This window comes from Chiloscyllium plagiosum, unplaced genomic scaffold, assembly GCF_037043375.1.
Source record: "Chiloscyllium plagiosum isolate Xiang-an unplaced genomic scaffold, Cpla_swu_hap1 HiC_scaffold_25, whole genome shotgun sequence".
In the NCBI taxonomy this organism is placed as follows: Eukaryota; Metazoa; Chordata; class Chondrichthyes; order Orectolobiformes; family Hemiscylliidae; genus Chiloscyllium; species Chiloscyllium plagiosum.
The window spans coordinates 30,153,679-30,176,368 of record NW_028270163.1 but is presented as its reverse complement, the minus strand read 5'-3'; the positions used below and the strand labels follow the sequence as shown (position 1 = coordinate 30,176,368).

The 22,690-nt window shown below is 41.6% G+C and overlaps 1 protein-coding gene across 3 annotated transcripts in view; it reads right to left on the bottom strand.

The window, feature by feature from the left end:
• The window catches only part of mgat5b (alpha-1,6-mannosylglycoprotein 6-beta-N-acetylglucosaminyltransferase B), an 876,343-nt gene that overhangs the window by 18,417 nt on the left and 835,236 nt on the right, over positions 1 to 22,690 (bottom strand). For all 3 annotated transcript variants that reach the window (XM_088000554.1, XM_043714644.2, XM_043714643.2), the window contains one exon: positions 10,248 to 10,364. In XM_088000554.1, coding sequence (XP_087856680.1) covers positions 10,248 to 10,364 — 117 coding nt within the window. The remainder of the gene's footprint in view (positions 1 to 10,247; positions 10,365 to 22,690) is intronic.

Here is a 22,690-nt window from a genome sequence, read left to right as displayed (position 1 = left end):
CGTGTTCCGATACCTGGAGTTTTTCTCCATTACTACTTTCCATAAAGAGATAAATCAGAATGGTGAAATAATTGCCTGCGGGTATATTTCTCCCCGTTGAATTTCTCCTGTTGAAATTCAGTGACAGCATGTGTGTAAGACTAAGATATGAGCATCTTACCAAACAAAAGTGCTCACATTAAATTCTGCTCAGTGTACCTTTTAATTCAACACCTCAAAATGAAATGGATTTTCACACAGCCACTTACCATGAGTTATCATTGATCTCAATGTAAAATATGCAATCCTACGCATTCAGCAACAATTTCAAAGCAAAGCATAACCTCAAAGCAATGCTTATCATTAAAACCTCCTGTTTTCAAATTAGCTGTAAAAGTCAAAAGTTAATGTGGAAACACATTATCTCATTAAATGACTTAGCTTAGGTGTCTTGGACAATATTTATCCCTCAATCAACATCTCTTCCCAAGAATGTAATAGTGGCTGGGTCAATTAATTTATTCAAGACAAGCTTAGATAGATGCTGCAGTCAAGAGCTATGATGGGCAGAAGGAAAAGTTGAGTTGAGATCACAAAGCAGTCAGCCATGATCTTACTGAAAGGCAGAGCAGTCCCAAAGGGCAGAATGGCCTACTCCTGCTCCTAAGTCCTAAGTTTCTAGATTTCCAGTCGACTTTGCAGACACTGAAAATTAGCCATGAAAATTGCAGAATCGCATTTCCTTCAGGTGTTTTGGAGTTATAGGAAAAGTAAAATGACTAGATCACTGGTCAAGATGGCGGCACAGTAGGACACTCCAATGGGAGCCATTCAGCTCCTTTGATTTATTTTCAATTTTCTTCTTTTTTTCCCACGACAGCTCTTTTTGGTGTTTTGTCCTGATGTAGAGTGAGCTGGAAGCTTGGAGCAGAGTGGGCTGGAGACCTTAGCAATACGGGGATAGCCAGAGACTGGAGACCCGGGTGCAGCAGGGATAGCCAGAGACTGGACACCCGGGTGCAGCAGGGTTGGCCAGAGACTGGACACCAGGGTGCAGCAGGGTTAGCCAGAGACTGGAGAGCCGAGTACAGCAGGGATAGCCAGAGACTGGAGACCCGAGTACAACAGGGATAGCCAGAGACTGGAGACCTGAGTACAGCAGGGATAGCCAGAGACTGGAGAGCCGAGTACAGCAGAAATTGCCAGGGACTGGAGACCTGAGTAAGCAGGGATAGCCAGAGACTAGAGAGCCGGGTGCAGCAGGGATAGCCAGAGACTGGAGACCTCAGTACAGCAGGTATATCCAGAGACTAGAGACCCAAGTACAGCAGGGATAGCCAGAGACTGGAGACCCGAGTACAGCAGGGATAGCCAAAGACTGGAGACCCGGGTGCAGCAGAGATAGCCAGAGACTGGAGACCCGAGTACAGCAGGGATAGCCAGAGACTGGAGACCCGAGTACAGCAGGGATAGCCAGAGACTGGAGACCCGAGTACAGCAGGGATAGCCAGAGACTGGAGACTCGAGTACAGCAGGGATAGCCAGAGACTGGAGACCCAAGTACAGCAGGGATAGCCAGAGACTGGAGACCCGAGTACAGCAGGGATAGCCAAAGACTGGAGACCCGGGTGTAGCAGAGATAGCCAGAGACTGGAGACCCGAGTACAGCAGGGATAGCCAGAGACTGGAGAGCCGAGTACAGCAGGGATAGCCGGAGACTGGAGACCCGAGTACAGCAGGGATAGCCAGAGACTGGAGACCCGAGTAAAGCAGGGATAGCCAGAGACTGGAGACTCGAGTACAGCAGGGATAGCCAGAGACTGGACACCCGGATGCAGCAGGGATAGCCAGAGACTGGAGACCCGAGTGCAGCAGGGATAGCCAGAGACTGGAGACCCGAATACAACAGGGATAGCCAGAGACTGGAGACCCGAGTACAGCAGGGATAGCCAGAGACTGGAGTCCCGAGTACAGCAGGGATAGCCAGAGACTGGACATCCTGGTGCAGCAGGGATAGCCAGAGACTGGAGACCTGAGTACAGCAGGGATAGCCAGAGACTGGAGAGCCGAGTACAGCAGGGATAGCCAGAGACTGGAGACCCGAGTACAGCAGGGATAGCCAAAGACTGGAGACCCGGGTGCAGCAGGGATAGCCAGAGACTGGAGACCCGAGTACAGCAGGGATAGCCAGAGACTGGAGAGCCGAGTACAGCAGGGATAGCCAGAGACTGGACACCTGAGTACAGCAGGGATAGCCAGAGACTGGAGACCTGAGTACAGCAGGGATAGCCAGAGACTGGAGTCCCGAGTACATCAGGGATAGCCAGAGACTGGAGACACGAGTACAGCAGGGATAGCCAGAGACTGGAGACACGAGTACAGCAGGGATAGCCAAAGACTGGAGACCCGGGTGCAGCAGGGATAGCCAGAGACTGGAGACCTGAGTACAGCAGGGATAGCCAGAGACTGGAGTCCCGAGTACAGCAGGGATAGCCAGAGACTGGAGACCCGAGTACAGCAGGGATAGCCAGAGAGTGGAGACCCGAGTGCAGCAGGGATAGCCCGAGACTGGAGACCCGAGTGGTGCGGGAATAACCAGTGATCGGAGACTGGTGTGGGCAGTTAGCGGCTTGTGAACCCAGTCAGATGATATGTGGAAACCCTTGCACTGATCTATTTTCGACCCTTTATAGAACGACTGTATTGCTTATCTTCTGAACTATATTTCTCATGTTTTCTGACTATACTATGAATAACTCAGTAATGTAAGTTTTTTCCTTTCTTTTCCTTCATTTCTCTATTTTGTGTCTAAGTTCTGTACCTAGGTACTTTGTACCTAAGATGGCGACACCTGGAGTGACATGGCAAACTTTTCACTGTACTCCTGTGCTACTGTACTTGAGTACAAGTGATAATAAAGGATATTCTAATTCTAATGCTAATTCCATTTAATTCAATCTTTCTTTCTCACAAGGCTGCGTACTCAACCCCCTACTGTACTTTGTATACACCCATGACTGTGTAGCAATATTCTAACCCAACTTCATTTAGAAGTTTGCTGACAACCCCTCTGTTGTAGGTCAGGTCTCAAACAATGACGACATGATGTAAAGGCAACAATCTCTCCATCAACATCAGCAAAATGAAGGAACTGGTCATTAACTTCAGGAAACAGAGTGGGGGGCATGCCCCTGTCCGCACCAATGGTGCTGAGGTGAAGATACATGATAGCCTCAAGTTCCAGAGAGTGATGATCACTAATAATCTGTCCTGGTCCACCCATGTCATCCTGATGGTAACAAATGTACAACAACGTCTCTGCCTCCTCAGGAAGCTGAGGAAATTCAGCATGACAACAAGGATGTTTAACATTTTTTATAGATGCACCATAGAAAGCATTCTAATTGAATGCATCACAATGTGTTTCACTCTTCCCAAGATTGTGAGAAACTCCAGAGTTCAGAAGGATTCTGGGTAATCCAAGATGGAGGACAGGAAAAATTTCTGGCTGTAAGAGCTGCTCTTTTTTTGAGGTATTTTACGTGTTGGAGGTGATTTCCTCGAATTCCAGGAGCAGCAATTACTGTTTCATATGCTGTTGCATTGTTTTGGAACTTTGGAAAATAAAAGTCAACACAACAGCAGTTTTAAAAGGGAGAAGAGCAGACAAAGGAAGCACATATTGAGGACAGTACAGGAGAGAGAGAGAGAGAGAACCTGCACAGTTACTGTCTTTGTGTTTGAATTTGTGTATCACTGGACATCGGAGTGCATCTGGGAAAATTAACAAACAGTGAAATTCACAACTAATCTTGGAGGAACTGTTGGGCAAAGTTCACAGCACAGAATCAGATAAGTTAATTGTTGTTTTAAGTCTGTCCGAGAGAAAGGCTGCAGTAGTGGGTACAGTGGATTCTTTCTTGATTATATGTTTTTGGAGATAAGTCTCTCGATTAAACTTAAAATATAAGCTATAGCTATTAATTTAACCTGGGGCAGTGTTTGTAGAGGAATAAGACGGTGTTATTTTCTGGGTCTGTAGATTGTGAAGGAGCAAAAATGGCCTTTGCAGTGATATGTACTTCTTGTCAGATGTGGGAGTTTAAAGAGAGTTTAAGGGTTACTGCAGATTATATCTGCCATAAATGGTGTTGGATGCGAATCTTATCAGATCGAGTGGATCGGTTGGAGAGACAGATAGAAGCGATGAGGAATTTGCAACAGCAACAGTATGTGATGGATGGCAGTTATAGGAAGGGGGAAAGTCTCAGATACAGTCATATAGATGGGTTAATTCCAGGAAGGGTAAGAGAGGTAGGCAGCTAGTGCAGGAGTCTTTTGTGGATATACCCATTTCAAACAGGTATGCGGTTTTGGAAAATGTAGGGAGTGATGGATTCTCAGGGAAACGTAACATGAACAGCCAAGTTTCTGGTATTGAGACTGGCTCTAATGCAACGAGGGGTGCGTCGGCTTCCAAGAGATTAATTGTGTTAGGGGATTCTGTAGTCAGAGGTACAGACAGACGTTTCTGTGGCCAGCAGAGAAAAAGCAGAATGGTGTGTTGTTTCCCTGGTGTCAGGATCAAGGATGTCTCAGAGAGGGTGCAGAATGTTCTCACGGGGGAGAGGGGCCAGCAAGAGGTCATTGTCCACATTGGAACCAACGACATTGGAAGGGGAAAGGTTGAGATTCTGAAGGGAGATTACAGAGAGTTAGGCAGAAATTTAAAAAGGAGGTCCTCAAGGGTAGTAATATCTGGATTACTCCCAGTGCTACGAGCTAGTGAGGGCAGGAATAGGAGGATAGAGCAGATGAATGCATGGCTGAGGAGCTGGTGTATGGGAGAAGGATTCACATTTTTGGATCATTGGAATCTCTTTTGGGGTAGAAGTGACGTGTACAAGAAGGATGGATTGCATCTAAATTGAAAGGGGACTAATATACTGGCAGGGGAATTTGCTAGAATTACTCAGGAGGATTTAAACTAGTAAGGGGGGGGGGGACCCAGGGAGATAGTGAGTAAAGAGATCAATATGAGACTGGTACAGTTGAGAACAGAAGTGAATCAAACAGTCAAGGCAGGCAGGGACAAGGTAGGACTAATAAATTAAACTGCATTTATTTCAATGCAAGGGGACTAACAGGGAAGGCAGATGAACTCAGGGCATGGTTAGGAACATGGGACTAGGATATCATAGCAATTACGGAAACTTGGCTCAGGGATGGGCAGGACTGGCAGCTTAATGTTCCAGGATACAAATGCTACAGGAAGGATAGAAAGGGAGGCAAGAGAGGAGGGGGAATGGAATTTTGGTAAGGGATAGCATTACAGTTGTGCTGAGGGAGGATATTCCCGGAAATATATCCAGGGAAGTTATTTGGGTGGAATTGAGAAATAAGAAAGGGATGATCACCTTTTTGGGATTGTATTATAGACCCCCCAATAGTCAGAGGGAAATTGAGAAACAAATTTGTAAGAAGATCTCAGCTATCTGTAAGAATAATAGGGTAGTTACGGTAGGGGATTTTAACTTTCCAAACATCGACTGGGACTGCCATAGTGTTAAAGGTTTAGATGGAGAGGAAATTCTTAAGTGTGTACAAGACAATTTTCTGATTCAGTATGTGGATGTACCTACTAGAGAAGGTGCAAAACTTGACCTACTCTTGGGAAATAAGGCAGAGCCGGTGACTGAGGTGTCAGTGGGGGAGCACTTTGGGGCCAGTGACCATAATTCTATTCGTTTTAAAAGAGTGATGGAAAAGGATAGACCAGATCTAAAAGTTGAAGTTCTAACTTGGAGAAAGGCCAACACTATTAGGCAAGAACTTTTGAAAGCTGATTGGAGGCAGATGTTTGCAGGTAAAGGGATGACTGGAAAATGGGAAGCCTTCAGGAATGAGATAACAAGAATCCAGAGAAAATATATTCCTGACAGGGTGATAGGGAAGGCTGGTAAGTTATAGGGAATGCTGGATGACTAAAGAAATTGAGGGTTTGGTTAAGAAAAAGAAGGAAGCATATGTCAGGTATAAACAGGATAGATCGAGTGAATCCTTAGAGTATAAAGAAAGTAGGAGTATACTTAAGAGGGAAATCAGGAGGGCAAAACAGGGACATGAGATAGCTTTGGTAAATAGAATTAAGGAGAATCCAAAGGGATTTTACAAATATATTAAGGACAAAAGGGTAACTTGGGAGGGAATACGGCCCCTCAAAGATCAGCAAGGCAGCCTTTGTGTGGAGCCACAAAAAATGGGGGAGATACTAAATGAATATTTTGCATCAGTATTTACTGTGGAAAAGAATATGGAAGATACAGACTATAGACAATAGACAATAGACAATAGGTGCAGGAGTAGGCCATTCAGCCCTACGAGCCTGCACCGCCATTCAATATAATCATGGCTGATCATTCCTAATCAGTATCCTGTTCCTGCCTTATCTCCATAACCCTTGATTCCACTATCTTTGAGAGCTCTATCCAACTCCTTCTTAAATGAATCCAGAGAGTGGGCCTCCACTGCCCTCTGGGGCAGAGCATTCCACACAGCCACCACTCTCTGGGTGAAGAAGTTTCTCCTGAGGTCTGTCCTAAATGGTCTACCCCGTATTTTTAAGCTGTGTCCTCTGGTTCGGCACTCACCCATCAGTGGAAATATGTTTCCTACTGCCAGAGTGTCCAATCCTTTCATAATCTTATACGTCTCAATCAGATCCCCTCTCAATCTTCGAAACTCAAGGGTATACAAGCCCAGTCGCTTCAGTCTTTCAGTGTAAGGTAATCCTGCCATTCCAGGAATTGACCTCGTGAACCTACGCTGCACTCCCTCAATAGCCAGAATGTCTTTTCTCAAATTTGGAGACCAGAACTGCACACAGTACTCCAGGTGTGGTCTCACCAGGGCCCTGTACAGCTGCAGAAGCACCTCTTTGCTTCTATACTCCATTCCTCTTGTTATGAAGGCCAGCATGCTATTAGCCTTCTTCACTACCTGCTGTACCTGCATGCTTGCCTTCATTGACTGGTGTACAAGAACACCCAGATCTCTCTGTACTGCCCCTTTACAGAAATTAATTCCATTGAGGTAGTAGTCTGCCTTCCTGTTCTTGCTACCAAAGTGGATAACCATACATTTATCCACATTAAACTGCATCTGCCATGCATCTGCCCACTCACCTAACTTGTCCAGGTCACTCTGTAATCTCCTAACATCCTCATCACTTTTCACCCTGCCACTCAGCTTTGTATCATCAGCAAATTTGCTAATGTTATTGCTGATACCATCTTCTATATCATTAACATATATTGTAAAAAGCTGTGGTCCCAGCACAGATCCCTGCGGTACCCCACTGGTCACTGCCTGCCATTCCGAAATGGAGCCGTTTATCACTACCCTTTGTTTCCTATTAGCCAACCAATTTTCAATCCAATCTAGTACTTTGCCCCCAATACCATGCACCCTAATTTTACTCAGTAACCTCCTGTATGGGACTTTATCAAAAGCTTTCTGAAAGTCCAGGTACACTACATCTACTGGATTTCCCTTGTCCAACTTCATAGTTACATCCTCAAAAAATTCAAGAAGATTAGTCAAGCATGATTTCCCCTTCATAAATCCATGCTGACTCTGTCCTATCCTGTTACTACTATCCAGATGTGCAGTAATTTCATCCTTTATAATAGACTCCAGCATCTTTCCCACCACTGAGGTCAGACTAACTGGTCTATAATTTCCTGCTTTCTCTCACCCACCTTTCTTAAAAGGGAAATAGATGGTGACATCTTGCAAAATGTCCAGATTACTGAGGAGGAAGTGCTGGATGTCTTGAAACGGTTAAAGATGGATAAATACCCAGGACCTGATCAGGTGTACCCGAGAATTCTGTGGGAAGCTAGAGAAGTGATTACTGGACCTCTTGCTGAGATATTTGTATCATCGATAGTCACAGGTGAGGTGCCGGAAGACTGGAGGTTGGCAAACGTGGTGCCGCTGTTTAAGAAGGGCGGTAAAGACAAGCCAGGGAACTATAGACCGGTGAACCTGACCTCGGTGGTGGGCAAGTTGTTGGAGGGAATCCTGAGGGACAGGATGTACATGTATTTGGAAAGGCAAGGACTGATTCAGGATAGTCAACATGGCTTTGTGCGTGGGAAATCATGTCTCTCAAACTTGATTTGAGTTTTTTGAAGAAGTTACAAAGAAGATTGATGAGGGCAGAGCAGTAGATGTGATCTATATGGACTTCAGTAAGGCGTTCGACAAGGTTGCCCATGGGAGACTGATTAGCAAGGTTAGATCTCATGGAATATAAGGAGAAGTAGCCATTTGGATACAGAACTGGCTCAAAAGTAGAAGACAGAGGGTGGTGGTGGAGGGTTGTTTTTCAGACTGGAGGCCCTGTGACTAGTGGAGTGCCACAAGGATCGGTGCTGGACCCGCTACTTTTTGTCATTTACATAAATGATTTGGATGCGAGCATAAGAGGTACAGTTAGTAAGTTTGCAGATGACACCAAAATTGGAGGTGCAGTGGATAGCGAAGAGGGTTACCTCAGATTACAACAGGATCTAGACCAGATAGGCCAATGGGCTGAGAAGTGGCAGATGGAGTTTAATTCAGATAAATGTGAAGTGCTGCATTTTGGGAAAGCAAATCTTAGCAGGACTTATACACTTAATGGTAAGGTCCTAGGGAGTGTTGCTGAACAAAGAGACCTTGGAGTGCAGATTCATAGCTTCTTGAAAGTGGAGTCGCAGGTAGGTAGGATAGTGAATAAGGTGTTTGGTATGCTTTCCTTTATTGGTCAGAGTATTGAGTACAGGAGTTGGGAGGTCATCTTGCGGCTGTACAGGACATTGGTTAGGTCACTGTTGGAATATTACATGCAATTCTGGTCTCCTTCCTATTGGAAAGATGTTGTGAAACTTGAAAGGGTTCAGAAAAGATTTAGAAGGATGTTGCCAGGGTTGGAGGATCTAAGCCACAAGGAGAGGCTGAACAGGCTTGGGCTGTTTTCCTTGGAGCGTCGGAGGCTGAAGGGTGACCTTATAGAGGTTTACAAAATTATTCGGGGCATGGATAGGATAAATAGACAAAGTCTTTTCCCTGGGGTCGGGGAGTCCAGAACTAGAGGGCATAGGTTTAGGGTAAGAGGGGAAAGATATAAAAGAAACCTAAGGGGCAACCTTATCACGCAGAGGGTGGTACGTGTATGGAATGAGCTGCCAGAGGATGTGGTGGAGGCTGGTACAATTGCAACATTTAAGAGGCATTTGGATGGGTCTATGAATAGGAAGGGTTTGGAGGGATATGGGCCAGGTGCTGGCAGGTGGGACGTTGGGATATCTGGTCGGCATGGACGGGTTGGACCGAAGGGTCTGTTTCCATGCTGTACCTCTCTATGACTCAATGACTCTATGACTCTATATCCTGAAACATCCCAGTCCATCACGCAATCCAGCCTTCCATCCATTAACTCTGTCTATACTTCCCACTGCCTTGGGAAAGCAGCCAACATAATCAAACAGGAGGAGAAATTGAGGACTGCAGATGCTGGAGATCAGAGCTGAAAATGTGTTGCTGGAAAAGCGCAGCAGGTCAGGCAGCATCCAAAGAACAGGAGAATCGACGTTTCGGGCATAAGCCCTTCTTCAGGAATGAGGAAAGTGTGCCCAGAAGGCTAAGATAAAAGGTAGGGAGGAGGGAGTTGGGGGAGTGGAGTAATCAATCAATCAATCAATCAATCCTTTTCTTTTTCTTCCTTTCTGTATTTAACTTGACATTGAATAACAGATTAGCTCGTTATCATCACGTTGCTGTTTGTGGAAGCTTATTGTACACAAATGATTGTTGTGTTTCTTACAACACAGCAGTGACTACACTTGAAAAGCATGTAATTGACTGTGAAGCTCTTCAGCATGTCTGGTGGTTGTGAATGTGGGTAGACTGATGCTGCCACCAATCCTCTTTCCTTTGACTCGGTCTAAGGGCCGATTTGGTTTACAGCAGTAGACGATCAATTATTGTTGAATCTCAACAAGATGGAACTCTTGTCTTAACAAGATGTGGTTTACAGTATGAGAGCAATTAGATACAACTTACATTAATTTGATACAGGTCTTCTCTCCCTGAGCTCTTAATACATCATGCCTTTTCCCACACAAGCCAGTATGAAATCATGAACCATATCATACAGTGTTCTTTCTCAATGGGGGTCTTTCTTCTTTCTTTCTTTCTATTGTCCTGAAACATAACCATACCTTGGTTGCTGAAATTGTCCTTACAGCTGATGCCAGTTCCTCTGTATTATTGAAATCCACTGTCCATACATGTGGTTTACCAATGAAATACTCAGTGTATGGATGCTGTGAGGAAACCTTGAAACAAAGAAAACAATAGATTCAGTAATTTGTTTCTCCAAATTTGATGTCAAAATAATGGCGATGCTAATATTGCTTTCTGTTTTTCATTCACAAATGCCACATCAAAATCAGATGAGAGGCAAATGTTCTATAAACCGAAAAATCTAAACCTACTGGAGAAGATGTCCCTTTTTGCCATTAACTTTGTGAAAATAGCATACTGCTGTGTGGCTTCCCAAATTAGTGGTTAGAGTGGCTGAATTTCCTACACCTGCATGGTAGATACATGACTGCGTTGGCTGACACTTTAACTGCAATTTAGGTTGGCAGTCTATAACTGATAAAGTGCTGCTGGGAAATGAACGACTTACACTCCATGTCAATGACTTAGATGAAGGGACGTTACATTCTGATGAAGTTAAATTTTCTGATGACACAAAGAAAGGTAGAAATGTATGTTGTCAAGGAGAGTTTGTAAAAGTAAAGTCACCATAGTCCCAGAGGATTGCTTTCCCATCAGAATGAGATGATTGATGGTGGTTTAACCTGAGGGTCAGCACACCTGTGCTGTTTGACTCTATGACCTCAAATGAGGGGAAAGATTGAGAAGGAAAGCCCTTCATGGCAACCTCATGCTGTTGGCATTACTCTACTTGAAAACCAGGCATTGAGACAACTGAGTCGAAGAGTGTGGTGCTGGAAAAGCACAGCAAGTCAGGCAGCATCCTAGGAGCAGGAGAGTCAACATTTCAAGCATATGCTCTTTACCAGAAATGAGGGGTGGCCCAAAGGGGCTGAGGGATAAATGGGATGGTGATAGGGATGGGGGGAAGGTAGTGAGAATGTGATAGGCAAATGAAGTTGGGAGTGAAGGTGATAGGTCAGGGAGGAGGGTGGAGTGAATAGGTGCACTTCCATACATGCCATCTACTGTATCCGTTGCTCCTGATGTGGTCTCCTGTACATTATGGCCTACTTGCAGAACGCATCAGAGAACATCTCTGGGATACACGCATAAAACAACCCCACCACCCTGTGGCCGAACACTTTAACTTCCCCTCCCACTCCGCCAAGAACATGCAGGTCCTGGGCCTCTTCCACCACCAAACCTTTACCACCTGACGCCTTGAGAAAGAATGCTTCATCTTCCACCTTGTGTCCCTCCAACCACATGGTATCAATATGGATTTCACCAGTTTCCTCATTTCCCCTCCCCCATCTTATCCCAGATCCAACCTTCCAATTTGGCACCACCCTCTTGATCTGTCCTACCTGTCCATCTTCCTTCCCACCCATCTACTCCACCCTCCTCTCTGACTCATCACCTTCACCCCCAACTTCATCTATCTATCACATTCTCAGCTATCTTTCATCCCCTCTCATTAATCACTCAGCCATCCCCTCATTCCTGATGAAGAGCTTATGTTCGAAATGTCGATTCTCCTGCTCCTTGGATGGTGCCTGACTGGCTGTGCTTTTCCAGCACCACAATCTTCGACTCTGATCCCCTGCATGTGCAGTGCTCATTTTCTCCCAATTGAGACTACACAGCTAACCAACCCTTGCAAATGAATTATAGACAAGTTTAATGCAAAAAAAAATTGGTAGATGGACACCATAGTTATTGTTTGCCAAACTTAGACATTATGTGTCCTTAATTGAGAAAAGTTATAATTGAGTTAGAAGCAATTCACAGTAGTTTCCCTTGACTCATTCCTGGAGATGAAGGGGTTGTCTTCTGAAGAAAGATTGAACAATTGGACCAATACCCATTGGAATTTAGAAGTATGTGAGGTAACCATATATAAAATCTGAGGGGACTTGACAGGGTGGACATTGAGAGGATGTTTTCTGTTGTAGAGGAGAACTGAACCAGGGACAATGTTCAAGAATAAGGAGTCTCGCTTTCAATAAGGAGAGAATATTTTTCTCTTTGACAAATCTTAGGTTGTGGAATTCACTTCCGCAGAATGTAATGGTGGTTGGGTCAATTACGAACACACAACAGTACAGCAGAGGAACTGGCCCTTCGGCCCACCATGTCTGTGCCAACCATGATGCCATTCTAAACTAATCCCATCTGCCTGTACATAGTCTGTATCCTTCTATTTCTGCATGTTCATGTGTCTGTCTAAATGCCTCTCAAACATTGCTATTGTATCTGCTTCTACCATCTCCCCGGCAATGTATTTCAGGCATCAACGACCCTTTGTGTAAAATAACCCGTCTTGCATATCTCCTTGTGTGGTGACCAGAACTGCTGATAAATAAATTAAGGCAGATAGCGTTAGATAGATTTTTGATAGACAAGGGGGTCAAGAGTAATGGTTGACAGACAGAAGTATTCAGTTGACACCACAAAGCAATCAGTCATGACCTTATTCAATTGTAGAGCAGGCCTAAGGGGCTGAATGGCCTACTCCTAAGTCCCGTGTTCCTAGATTTCTAGTCAACTTTGCAGGCACTGAAAATTAACCATTACCACTGTGGAGTCTCATCCTTCAAATTTTAATTGTTGATGGAGATTTTAAAAAGTAAAATGACAAACGTTTATTTCTATTTAATTAAATCTTCCTTTCCTTGTCTTTGTCTCTCTTTTTGTCTTTAACTTGACATTGAATTCATCTACATTAAATTGCACTTCCTTACAATAATTGTGCTATTAATTTCAGAATTGTTCAATCTGTTTGGTTAAGGAGACACACAGATACCAATATCTTGATACCTGGGTCTGAATGGACTATGGGTACTTTTTAACATTCAATTTGTAGAGCAAAACCACTGTCAATGTTAAATGGAATGAGCTAGTCTAATCAACAGTGGTGGTGTTTATTTGCCTGCCACAACAAGTTTTGGGCCATTATTTCCAGGCACACTATGTTTTGATTGATAATTTCATACATTCAATCAGGGCATAATATTAGGGATCTGATTGTTTGTATGTTATTTATTCAAATGCATTTGGGCAGAATGTGCCTGTGAGCCTCTTTAACACATTGAAGAATGTTGAACACATACCCTAGTCCAGTTTGGTTATTGCTAAGGACTGAATAGGTTTTCAGTGTTCTGAATACAGTCTGCCCTTTATCTTCACTGTCAGGCATCGAATTCAATCCCTGAAGTGTAAGGTTCGCCTCAACAAGATTTGTATAATGTACTCAATGTCAATGTTGTGCAAGATACAGAATAATGTAAGCACTCCTCAAATGTTCAAATTTACTTGGAGAACATCAGTTGTACAACTTTATTTAGGAAGTGAAGGTGACAAAAATCAGGTAATCTGAGGACAGTTTGCTTAATGTCTGTTATTAATAAAATGTTAGAGTCTAATAGAAGGGATTTAATCACACAACATTTAGAAATGCACAGTATAATCAAATAGAATCAGCATGGCTTCATGAAGGGAAAATTAGATTTAGAATATAGTAGAATGTATTACAATTCTTTAAGGAGGTAACAAGGGGGAGTGTAGATATAATATACTCGGATTTTCAGAAGATGTTTGAAGAGGCACCACACATTAGACTAAAGAGCTCATGATATTGGTGGTGGTATATTAGCATGGATAATAAATGGAAACTCATAAAAGACAGAGTTGGGCTAAGAGGACATTTTCAGGAAGCTGTAACTAGCGGAGTGCCACAGGGATCAGTGCTGGGGCCACAGTTAATGCCAATATATATTCACGAGTTGGATGAGAAAAGTGAATGTACTGTAGCCAAGTACACAAAACTATGTGCGAAGGCAACAGATGAGGATAACACAAAGATTCGACAGAGCGAGATATAGATAGATAAAGTGAATGGGCAAAATCTTGGAAGATGGAATATAATGTTGGAAAATATAAGATTATGCATTTTGGCAGGAAAAATAGAGGAGCTAAATTTTATTTAAGTGAAGAAGGAATGCAGAAAGCTACGGAACAGAAGGAGTTCTCATTTGTGAATCACCTAAAAGCTTGAATCACTAAAAGCTAGCATCAAAGTTCAATGGGTGATAGGGAAAGCAAATGAAATGTTGGCCGTTGTTTCAAAGTGAATAGAGTATAAAAGTAGGAGGATTTTTCTAAAACTGTACAAAGCTCTAGTATAGTTGGAAAACTGTGAAGAGTTTTTGGCATTATCTAAGGAAAGATATACCGGCATGGAGACTCTTCAGAGAAGGTTCACTTGGCCAACACCAGCTATGGAGGGGCTGTCTTAAAAGGAGAGATTGAGCAGATTATGCCTGTACTCATTGGAATTTAGAAGAATGAGAATTGACCTAATTGAAACATACAAGATTCTTAGGGCATTCGACAGGATAGATGAAGAAAGGCTATTTCCGTTTGTGGGAGAGTCTAGGACCAGTGGCATAATCTCACAAATAGGATCGCAAATTTAAAACAGAGATAAGGAAGACCTCCTTCGCTTAGAGGCTATTCTTTACCACAGAGGGCAGTTGAGATTGGGTCATTAAGCATATTCAAGACTGAGATAGACAGATTGCTATTCAGGAAGGGAATCAAAAGTTTTGGGGCAAAGGCAGGAAAGTGGAATTGGGATTATCAGATTAGCCATAATCTCAGTGAATGGCAGAGCAGACTCAATGGGCTATATAGCTGACTTGTTCCTATGTCTTATGATCTCATGGTCATAAAAAGTCAAAGATGAATAATTTAGATGAATGTGAGGTGCTGCATTTTGGAAAGACAAATCAGGGAAGGACGTAAACACTTAATAGTAAGATCCTGGGGAGTGTGGCTGAACAAAGAAACATTAGAGCGCAGGTTCATAGTTCCTTGCAAGTAGAGTCACAGGTAGACAGGATAGTGAAGAAGGTGTTGGTGTGCTTAACTTTATTGGTCAGAACATTGAGTATAGGACTTGGGAGATCATGTTGCAGCTCTACTCAGCATTGGTTAGGCCACTTTTTGAATACTGCATTCAATTCTGATCTCCCTGTTGGGGAAGGATGTTGTGAAACTTGAAAGGGTTCAGAAAAGCATGTTGCCATGGTTGGAGGGTTGAGCTATAGGGAGAGGCTGAATAAGCTGGGGCTATTTTCCCTAGAGCATTGGAGGCAAATGGTATGACCTTACAAGCGTTTATGTTCGTGTTACCCACATTTGTATTGAAAACGTCCTCCATGGAACCAGAGAACTTGCATGAGCAAATATGATTCTATGTGTGATCACATAATGAGAGGTGATCTTACTGAAACATACAGAGGGATATAACAGGAAGGATGCTGAAAGAATATTTTCCCTTGTGAGCCATGTTGTCACATTTTTAAAATAAAGAGGGCCCCATTTAAAATGGAGTTTAGGAGGAATTTCTTCTTTCAGAAATACGATAATCTTTGGAATTCTCTTCGGCAGAAAGCATTGAAAGCTTAAGTAATTAAATACAATCAAAGCTGAGTCTGCCAGACTTTTGTTCTGCACAGTGTCAAGGGTTATGGGAGGAAAATGAAGGCCGTGATGGAAAGTTGGTGCTGTAGTGGAAATGTCATTGGAATAATAGTTCACAGGCACAAAGTAATGCTCTGGGGACATAGGTTCAATTGCCACCAAAGCAGCTGTGGGCTTTAAGTTCAATTAATCAAATCTGTAATTGAAAGATAATCAGCAGTAATGAAGATCATGAAACTATCTTTGACTGTTGCAAAATCCCATCTTCTTACGGAGGAAAGCTGCTGACCTTACCTGCATGTAACTCCAGATCCACAATAAGTCTTAACTGACTGCTGAAATAGCCTAGCAAGCTATTCAATTCAGTGGGATTTAGAGATGAGCAATAGATATTAGTCTTGCCACTGATCTCATGAAAGAATAAATGGGTGGCATGGTGGCACAGTGGTTAGCACTGCTGCCTCACAGTGACAGAGACCCAGGTTCAATTCCCACCTCAGACAACTGTCTGTGTGGAATTTGCACATTCTCCTCGTGTCTGTGTGGGTTTCCTCCAGGTGCTCTGGTTTCCTCCCATAGTCCAAAAATGTGCAGGTTAGGTGAATTGGCCATGCTAAATTGCCCGTAGTGTTAGGTGTAGGGTGGGTTGCTCTTCGGAGGGTCGGTGTGGACTTGTTGGGCTGAAGAGCCTATTTCCATACTAAGTAAAACCAAATTAGCTTTGAGCCAATTTCCTACACCTACTCCTATTTCTTATGTGTTTATAAAACTTTGATATTTAAGGAATTTGCTAAGAGGAGAACCATCACCATCTAACTGTGACATTTTAAATAAGGGCATCACTCCCTTCTCAGGGAATATAGGACAATGTTTTCTGCCTTACTAACACTGGAGTTATCCGACACACAGTAAGAAAAAAAAAACACAGAGAGGAACAGCAGGAAAATAGCCCTCACTATCTTTCCTTTTTACTTTGCTGTGCTATTAGTTAAATATGAATCATAGTTAGCATAGTATGTTTTAAATTGGGTTTGGGCCAGTAATAGGGTGCGTGCAGCATTTACCTCGTATAGGAGACTTGAGATATCCTCGAATTTGATTCCTGGCTCTAGTTTTTATTATTTAGGTGAACTATCAACACCGGTCCTGCATTCACATACATCTCTTCTGCGTAACACTTTTAAATGTTCTGCAAGTTTCTCCATTGGTCAAACGTATTTCCAGAATGAGTTGGGAGACAACAGTAGCAATGTAGTTGATGATTGTGAAGACAGTGGATTTAGAGAACCATCCTGCACCTCTTGTTTTCACACAAAATAGTCTTGAACTTTTTAAAAAAAAAAATGCTTTTTATTAGCTCTTTCTCTTAATATAAGTTGTTGTTGCTCGTAAACTGTAGTGGCAGCTTAAGAATCCAGAGAGGGATAAACCCAATTCCTGCTCTAAACATTGCAAACAAATTTCTGTAGGATGGCTTAAAATAGACACGAGGTCCTTCAGTTACATAAATACAGTTTGGAAAAAGGTCAAACCCAAATTTATATCATGCCAACACTAAGCTACATTAAAATGCACCTTATAAGCATCCTTGGGGTGCATTCGTTGCTTAAACTGGACCTCATTTTGCCTAATTTACATCTATTATCTGGGTAGAATATGGTCTAATTTCTACCAATGCAATATTTTTAACTTTAATTCTCAAAAATCATTTTTCAATTTTCATGGAGTCTGGAAGACTTGGTGAAGGAATGAATATGACAGTGGGATCCAATTTCAAAATCTCCAACCTCATTGCCAGAGTTTTTGATTTTTAATTAGTGCCTTTAAGGTGTGACCTCATTTCGTTCACGAGCCTGCACTCTAAATATCCAATGTAGCCAAAGCCTTGTAGAGATAGGCATGTCCTCATGCTTCTCAACCTGTATAGAGTCAGGCCAGATTTTAAACTACTTGTGGTTCATGAGCCCTCTGAAATGTCATGAACTATAGTCTGGATGAAGGAATCTTTTGTAAGATAAGTTGGAACGCTCTTAAAAATGATCCCATGCCAAGCGATGCCTCTGCACCCTCATCCTATGGTACAATGTGCCTTCAATGACATCTCATACCCCTCTATCCCTCTACCCATGGCCCATCCATGTCAATCTATGACACTTACATGCTCTTTCAGCCACTATATAATCTGTATAAAACTTAACGATAATAGGATAAATTAAAAAAACTTTAAAAGTCATGTATTCATAAAAAATGCTTTCACTACAGCTCATTAAAAGTGTCAATTATCCATACCCCTTAAAATCTCAATATCAGAAATTTCAAGCATTTCCAACCTCTTTATCTTGTCAACATTATAAGCATAGTGAAATTTGTAGACTAACTCAGAGAGCTGAAGCTGGCAACAAAGCAATGTTATTCCTGGGGATCAGCTGTTTGTATGTTTTAATGGATGTCTGGACTCTCAGCAAAGAATCATTATGCAATTCTAGACATGGAAGGGGACTGTGTGTGTTGGGACAGGAGCGATATGGATGGGAGTGATGTGAATCCAAGTTATGTCTCTGCAGCCTGTTTTAACTGAGACTCCATAAAGGTTTGAAAAGAAAAATGTTTTTTTTACCAAAATCTAAAAAGAAATAAACACAGAAATTGCTGGAGAAACTAGGTAGGTCTGGTAGGATCTGTGGAGTGAGGCAGCAGAGTTAATGTTTGAGATCTAGTGACTCTTCTTCAGAGTTAAAAAAGGAGCCTTGTCTCTGATGAGAATTGAATAGGTCCAGTTGGCGTGGGTTTTATGTCTTGCAACATAGATGCAAAAGTGACATGAAATTAGCATGGGATGAACATAGTGCTTGCCTTGACATCTGTCGTCATCACAATATAGTACCCCCAAGCAAGTATGAAAGGAATGATACATCGGTGCATTAGAATTATGCAAATTACAATTTACGTAATCATTTACCAGTGTTTCCAATTTCCTGACACAATTTAATGTTTTTTTTTTGTGTTTGGTATCACATTTGCTATGTTTGCTTCTGCAATAGTACAAGATCTATTGCTAGCCACACAACTGAAATCAAAACCATAGATACTGCAATTGTTCTGATTCTCTCAGCAATTAGCATTTTCACTGCCTCTGGGCTTCTTTATGCAGAATCACAGCACCTCTGCTTAGGGGAAGCAGACTGCATGCAGTATGTGTCGAAATTTTTGAGCTATTACAAAATCACTTGCCTTGGTTATGTTCTCCAGTGTCAAAGCAAATTGGTTGTTAAAAATCTCTTTTTATTAACAATGCATCATATTTGCATTGTATGTTTCATGTAATAGTACACAAAGGTTTCTTACATTTTGGCTTATAGAATTTCTGTACCTGATATTTTCTATTATTGAACAAGGTTTATTCAGAGAGTTTTCCTTGTAGTCAGATGCTGCCTGTAGTACAGGGTCCTGATATATTATCTAACAATATTGGAGCTTCCTTATTTCAGGTTGGTGAGACATTAACAGCTGCAACTCTGCATGCAGACTGTTTCCATTATAAGCCAACTGATAACAGAGGAATAATGTCGCTTAATATTATAAGCTGTACATTGACACAGAGCGAATGCTCCAGACAGGGCTACGTAATTTCTCAAAGTAAGAAATGAAACAACTTATTGTATGTGACAAAGGTGTCACTATATCATACATAATGTGTGCATCTTATTAATTGTATTGCCACCAAAATACACTATCATGCATAAAATCTGATCTGATACTGCATGGTAAAATAAAGCATCAGGAATATTGCAGCTTCATTTCTGTAAATCTTATGACTCGGGTTCATTAAATTGACAGAATGTGCTTTGCCATGTCCTCTCAATTATTGTCTCACATCTTTCCATTGCATCAAAGCAATTAACATGTTGGATTTCAACCACAATATCGTTTTTGAAGTAATAAATGCAGTATTAAACAACAGTGACAATTTGCTATTTCACTGAGGAGGCTGTGCTTCTATTTGTGTATGCCTTTTCACATTATTTACTGATAGGGGGATTATTTTTCTCCCAAACCAACCCAGAGAAGATATCCCATGAAACTTATTGTAGAGCATGTAGGGAGTACACTCAATGACCATCGAAAGTCAGTAGCTGTTTTGCCGCAGTGCATGCCACTGAGCAGCTCATTTGAGGAGGAAGGTAAACAGTGAGCAACAACTGAGAGGGAAACAGATTGTGAATGAATTAGAAGAATAATTGGAGAAGCAAAGATAATTTGATGTGAGGAAAGTAGGACACAAAGAAAATTGTACAATAGCAACCAGCCCTTTCAGGCATTATGCAGTCTATGTCCACCATCAATTCTCTCCACTGCCATTCACACAATAAAGATCAATTTAGCAGCCAATTTGCTTTTGCAGGGCTTAAAATTGGTTGGCAATTCTTGATTGCCCGATTTGCCCTCCTGCTCAAGACCAATTTGATCTCGCATAGTTGGTAAATTGCCATAACTACAAGTTAACTTTAATTATTTTGAAAGAAAGAAAGGAGAATCTGTAGGCCTCTGATTGTGAGTTTCAATGAAACAGCAACCTGGTTAATACACAGAGATGCTTTTGAGATTACTACAAAGTAATGCATTCCATAAACGCAAATCTGTTCCCTGCAGCTGCTGGCTGCTTGTACTGATATCAGAGCACTTTGTGGTGCAATCAAAACTAAATGACTGAGCTAACTGACAGTAGAATTTCCCATCAATCATTGAAACCTTGTCCACATAACTAATGCATGGGTGATAAGCCAAATATTCTACCATTAATGGATCTATATTAAAAAAATTGATTATAAGAAGACCATAAATACAGATTATCCATATTTTTAATACTGATTAACTAAAGCTATTTTCAAACTGAAGGTAGAAGATGTTAAAGCAATCAGCATTACCAACATTAATTAGGATTTACAGCCAAGCATTAGAAAATAGGTTTGACATTGAAACTGTGATTTGCACAGCATGCATACCTATTTCTAAAATGAATGAGGATCATAATTTCAAAACCAGGAGTAGTAAAGTGAGCCACAGTGAAGCAAACTTTAGACAAGAAGAGACCCCCTTTGAGGTAACAAGTGTTCTGGTAACTCTTAATATCTATGATTGTTTAAGTCTAATTTCGAATTAAAGAAATAAGATGGGGACTAACATTTTTTGGACTGAGTGAAGCTGTTTTAAAACTAATTTGTAAAGAAATTTATTTGCAGTTTCCTGAATCTACCCATTTACATGGTATAAAAGCAATGTACAACTGGAATTGAAGCAACTGAAAATTCATCTGTGGTCTTTAAAATTAACAGCCAGTCCGCACACTTCAGGAGCAGCCTAAGGGCAAGTAAGTAAGGAAAGGAGAATCTATTGCTGTCTCATTCCATTCCGTAACTTCACTGCATACTTACAAATATTTTGTTTTTCGATCATATTTCTGGGACTGTATTACAGTGTAAATATCCATGGCATAAAGTCAGAGAAGAATAGAGAATTCATTCATTCACAATTCCAAATAATACTTACCAATCATTAAGCCCCACTGATTAACTAATGCATGTGGCTGAAAAAGGCTTGTTCAGGTTCCTATTTTATATCCTGTCAATGGAAGCTAAAATCAGTTATAGTTTAACACTGTCTTGAATGAGCCTTATACCCAAAGGGCAGGCAATCCTAACTTGGAAACTTATCTGTTAGCTTTCATTCCTGTCCTCCCACTGCAGAAGGAAGATGCTGATAGTGAAATGAATGATTAGCAAAAAGCCATCCAAATACCATAGTTGCATGATATTTTTATGTTTTAGGATAGCAGAAAACACCAGACCTCATGCCAATTGAAGTGAGAAGCAACAATAAACAGTTTCAGAGCAAGTGAACGTATGAGAAGGGTCTTCTGGGTTCCATGAACCTTTTGGACAGTTTGAAGAACCAACCATCTCCTGCAATGCTGACCCAAAATGGGCACATAGAATAGATGATGTGAAGACATGTGTTTCAGAACCCAGGGAAGCACAACATATGAAATGAATAGAGTGATGGTGTATTTAGTATTCATTTGCACTTAAGTAACTTGTGAATATTCAAAATGTTAGTTAAATAAGAAAGTATGCATTTATTTCATGCCAATTCATGTCACAGTCATGTCCAGGCAGATGGGCTGTCAAGTTGTAGGAGGGCTAGTTAGTTGGAGTGAATTTTTGTTTGCAAATGGAGTAGAAGGATGTCAGACTGTAATGTTTAAAGTGGATTGCATTATACTGAGGCAAAGATTTCAGAGATGAGTAATGATGATTCCTTGTAATTGTCACCGATAACTCCTCTGATTACTGGTCAAAATAATAATCTTTTCTGTGTAGTTCCGGCTACCGAGCAAGGACCTTCCTGTCAGACACATCAAAGTACACTTCTCCTGGAACATGAACTTGTGAATAGTACATGGAATTATAACTATTCTTATCACCTAATCTGGGATGCATAACTATACCCCTCTGTACCTGGGCAGGCAGCAAAAACTTGCTTTAATATCCTGAGTTTTCTATATAATCTTTCCAGTAGAAGCATGTGCCTCATTGTAGTGCTTCTCTGTTGCTGTCACTGTTTGGGTCATTCTAAGAGCAGGGATAGGCTTTATTATGCATAAATCATCTGTTGATTTGAATCTTTTCATTAAAAGAATCAAAAGGGTAAAATAATGAAAGATGAACACATGACAACTTCCTGCATTACAGGCATTAATATAAAGAACATTGATTGTTATCATATACAATATAAACATAAGTAGAATTGAAGCCAAGTGGTTGATCTGTAGTTTATTCTCAATTCAGTAGGAATGTCATTGATCGTATCTTACTGTTATGTAGGATGGATAATTTATATATAATACAGTATGATATATTGTATGATGTACCCTGAAGGTTGCTGCACAAGT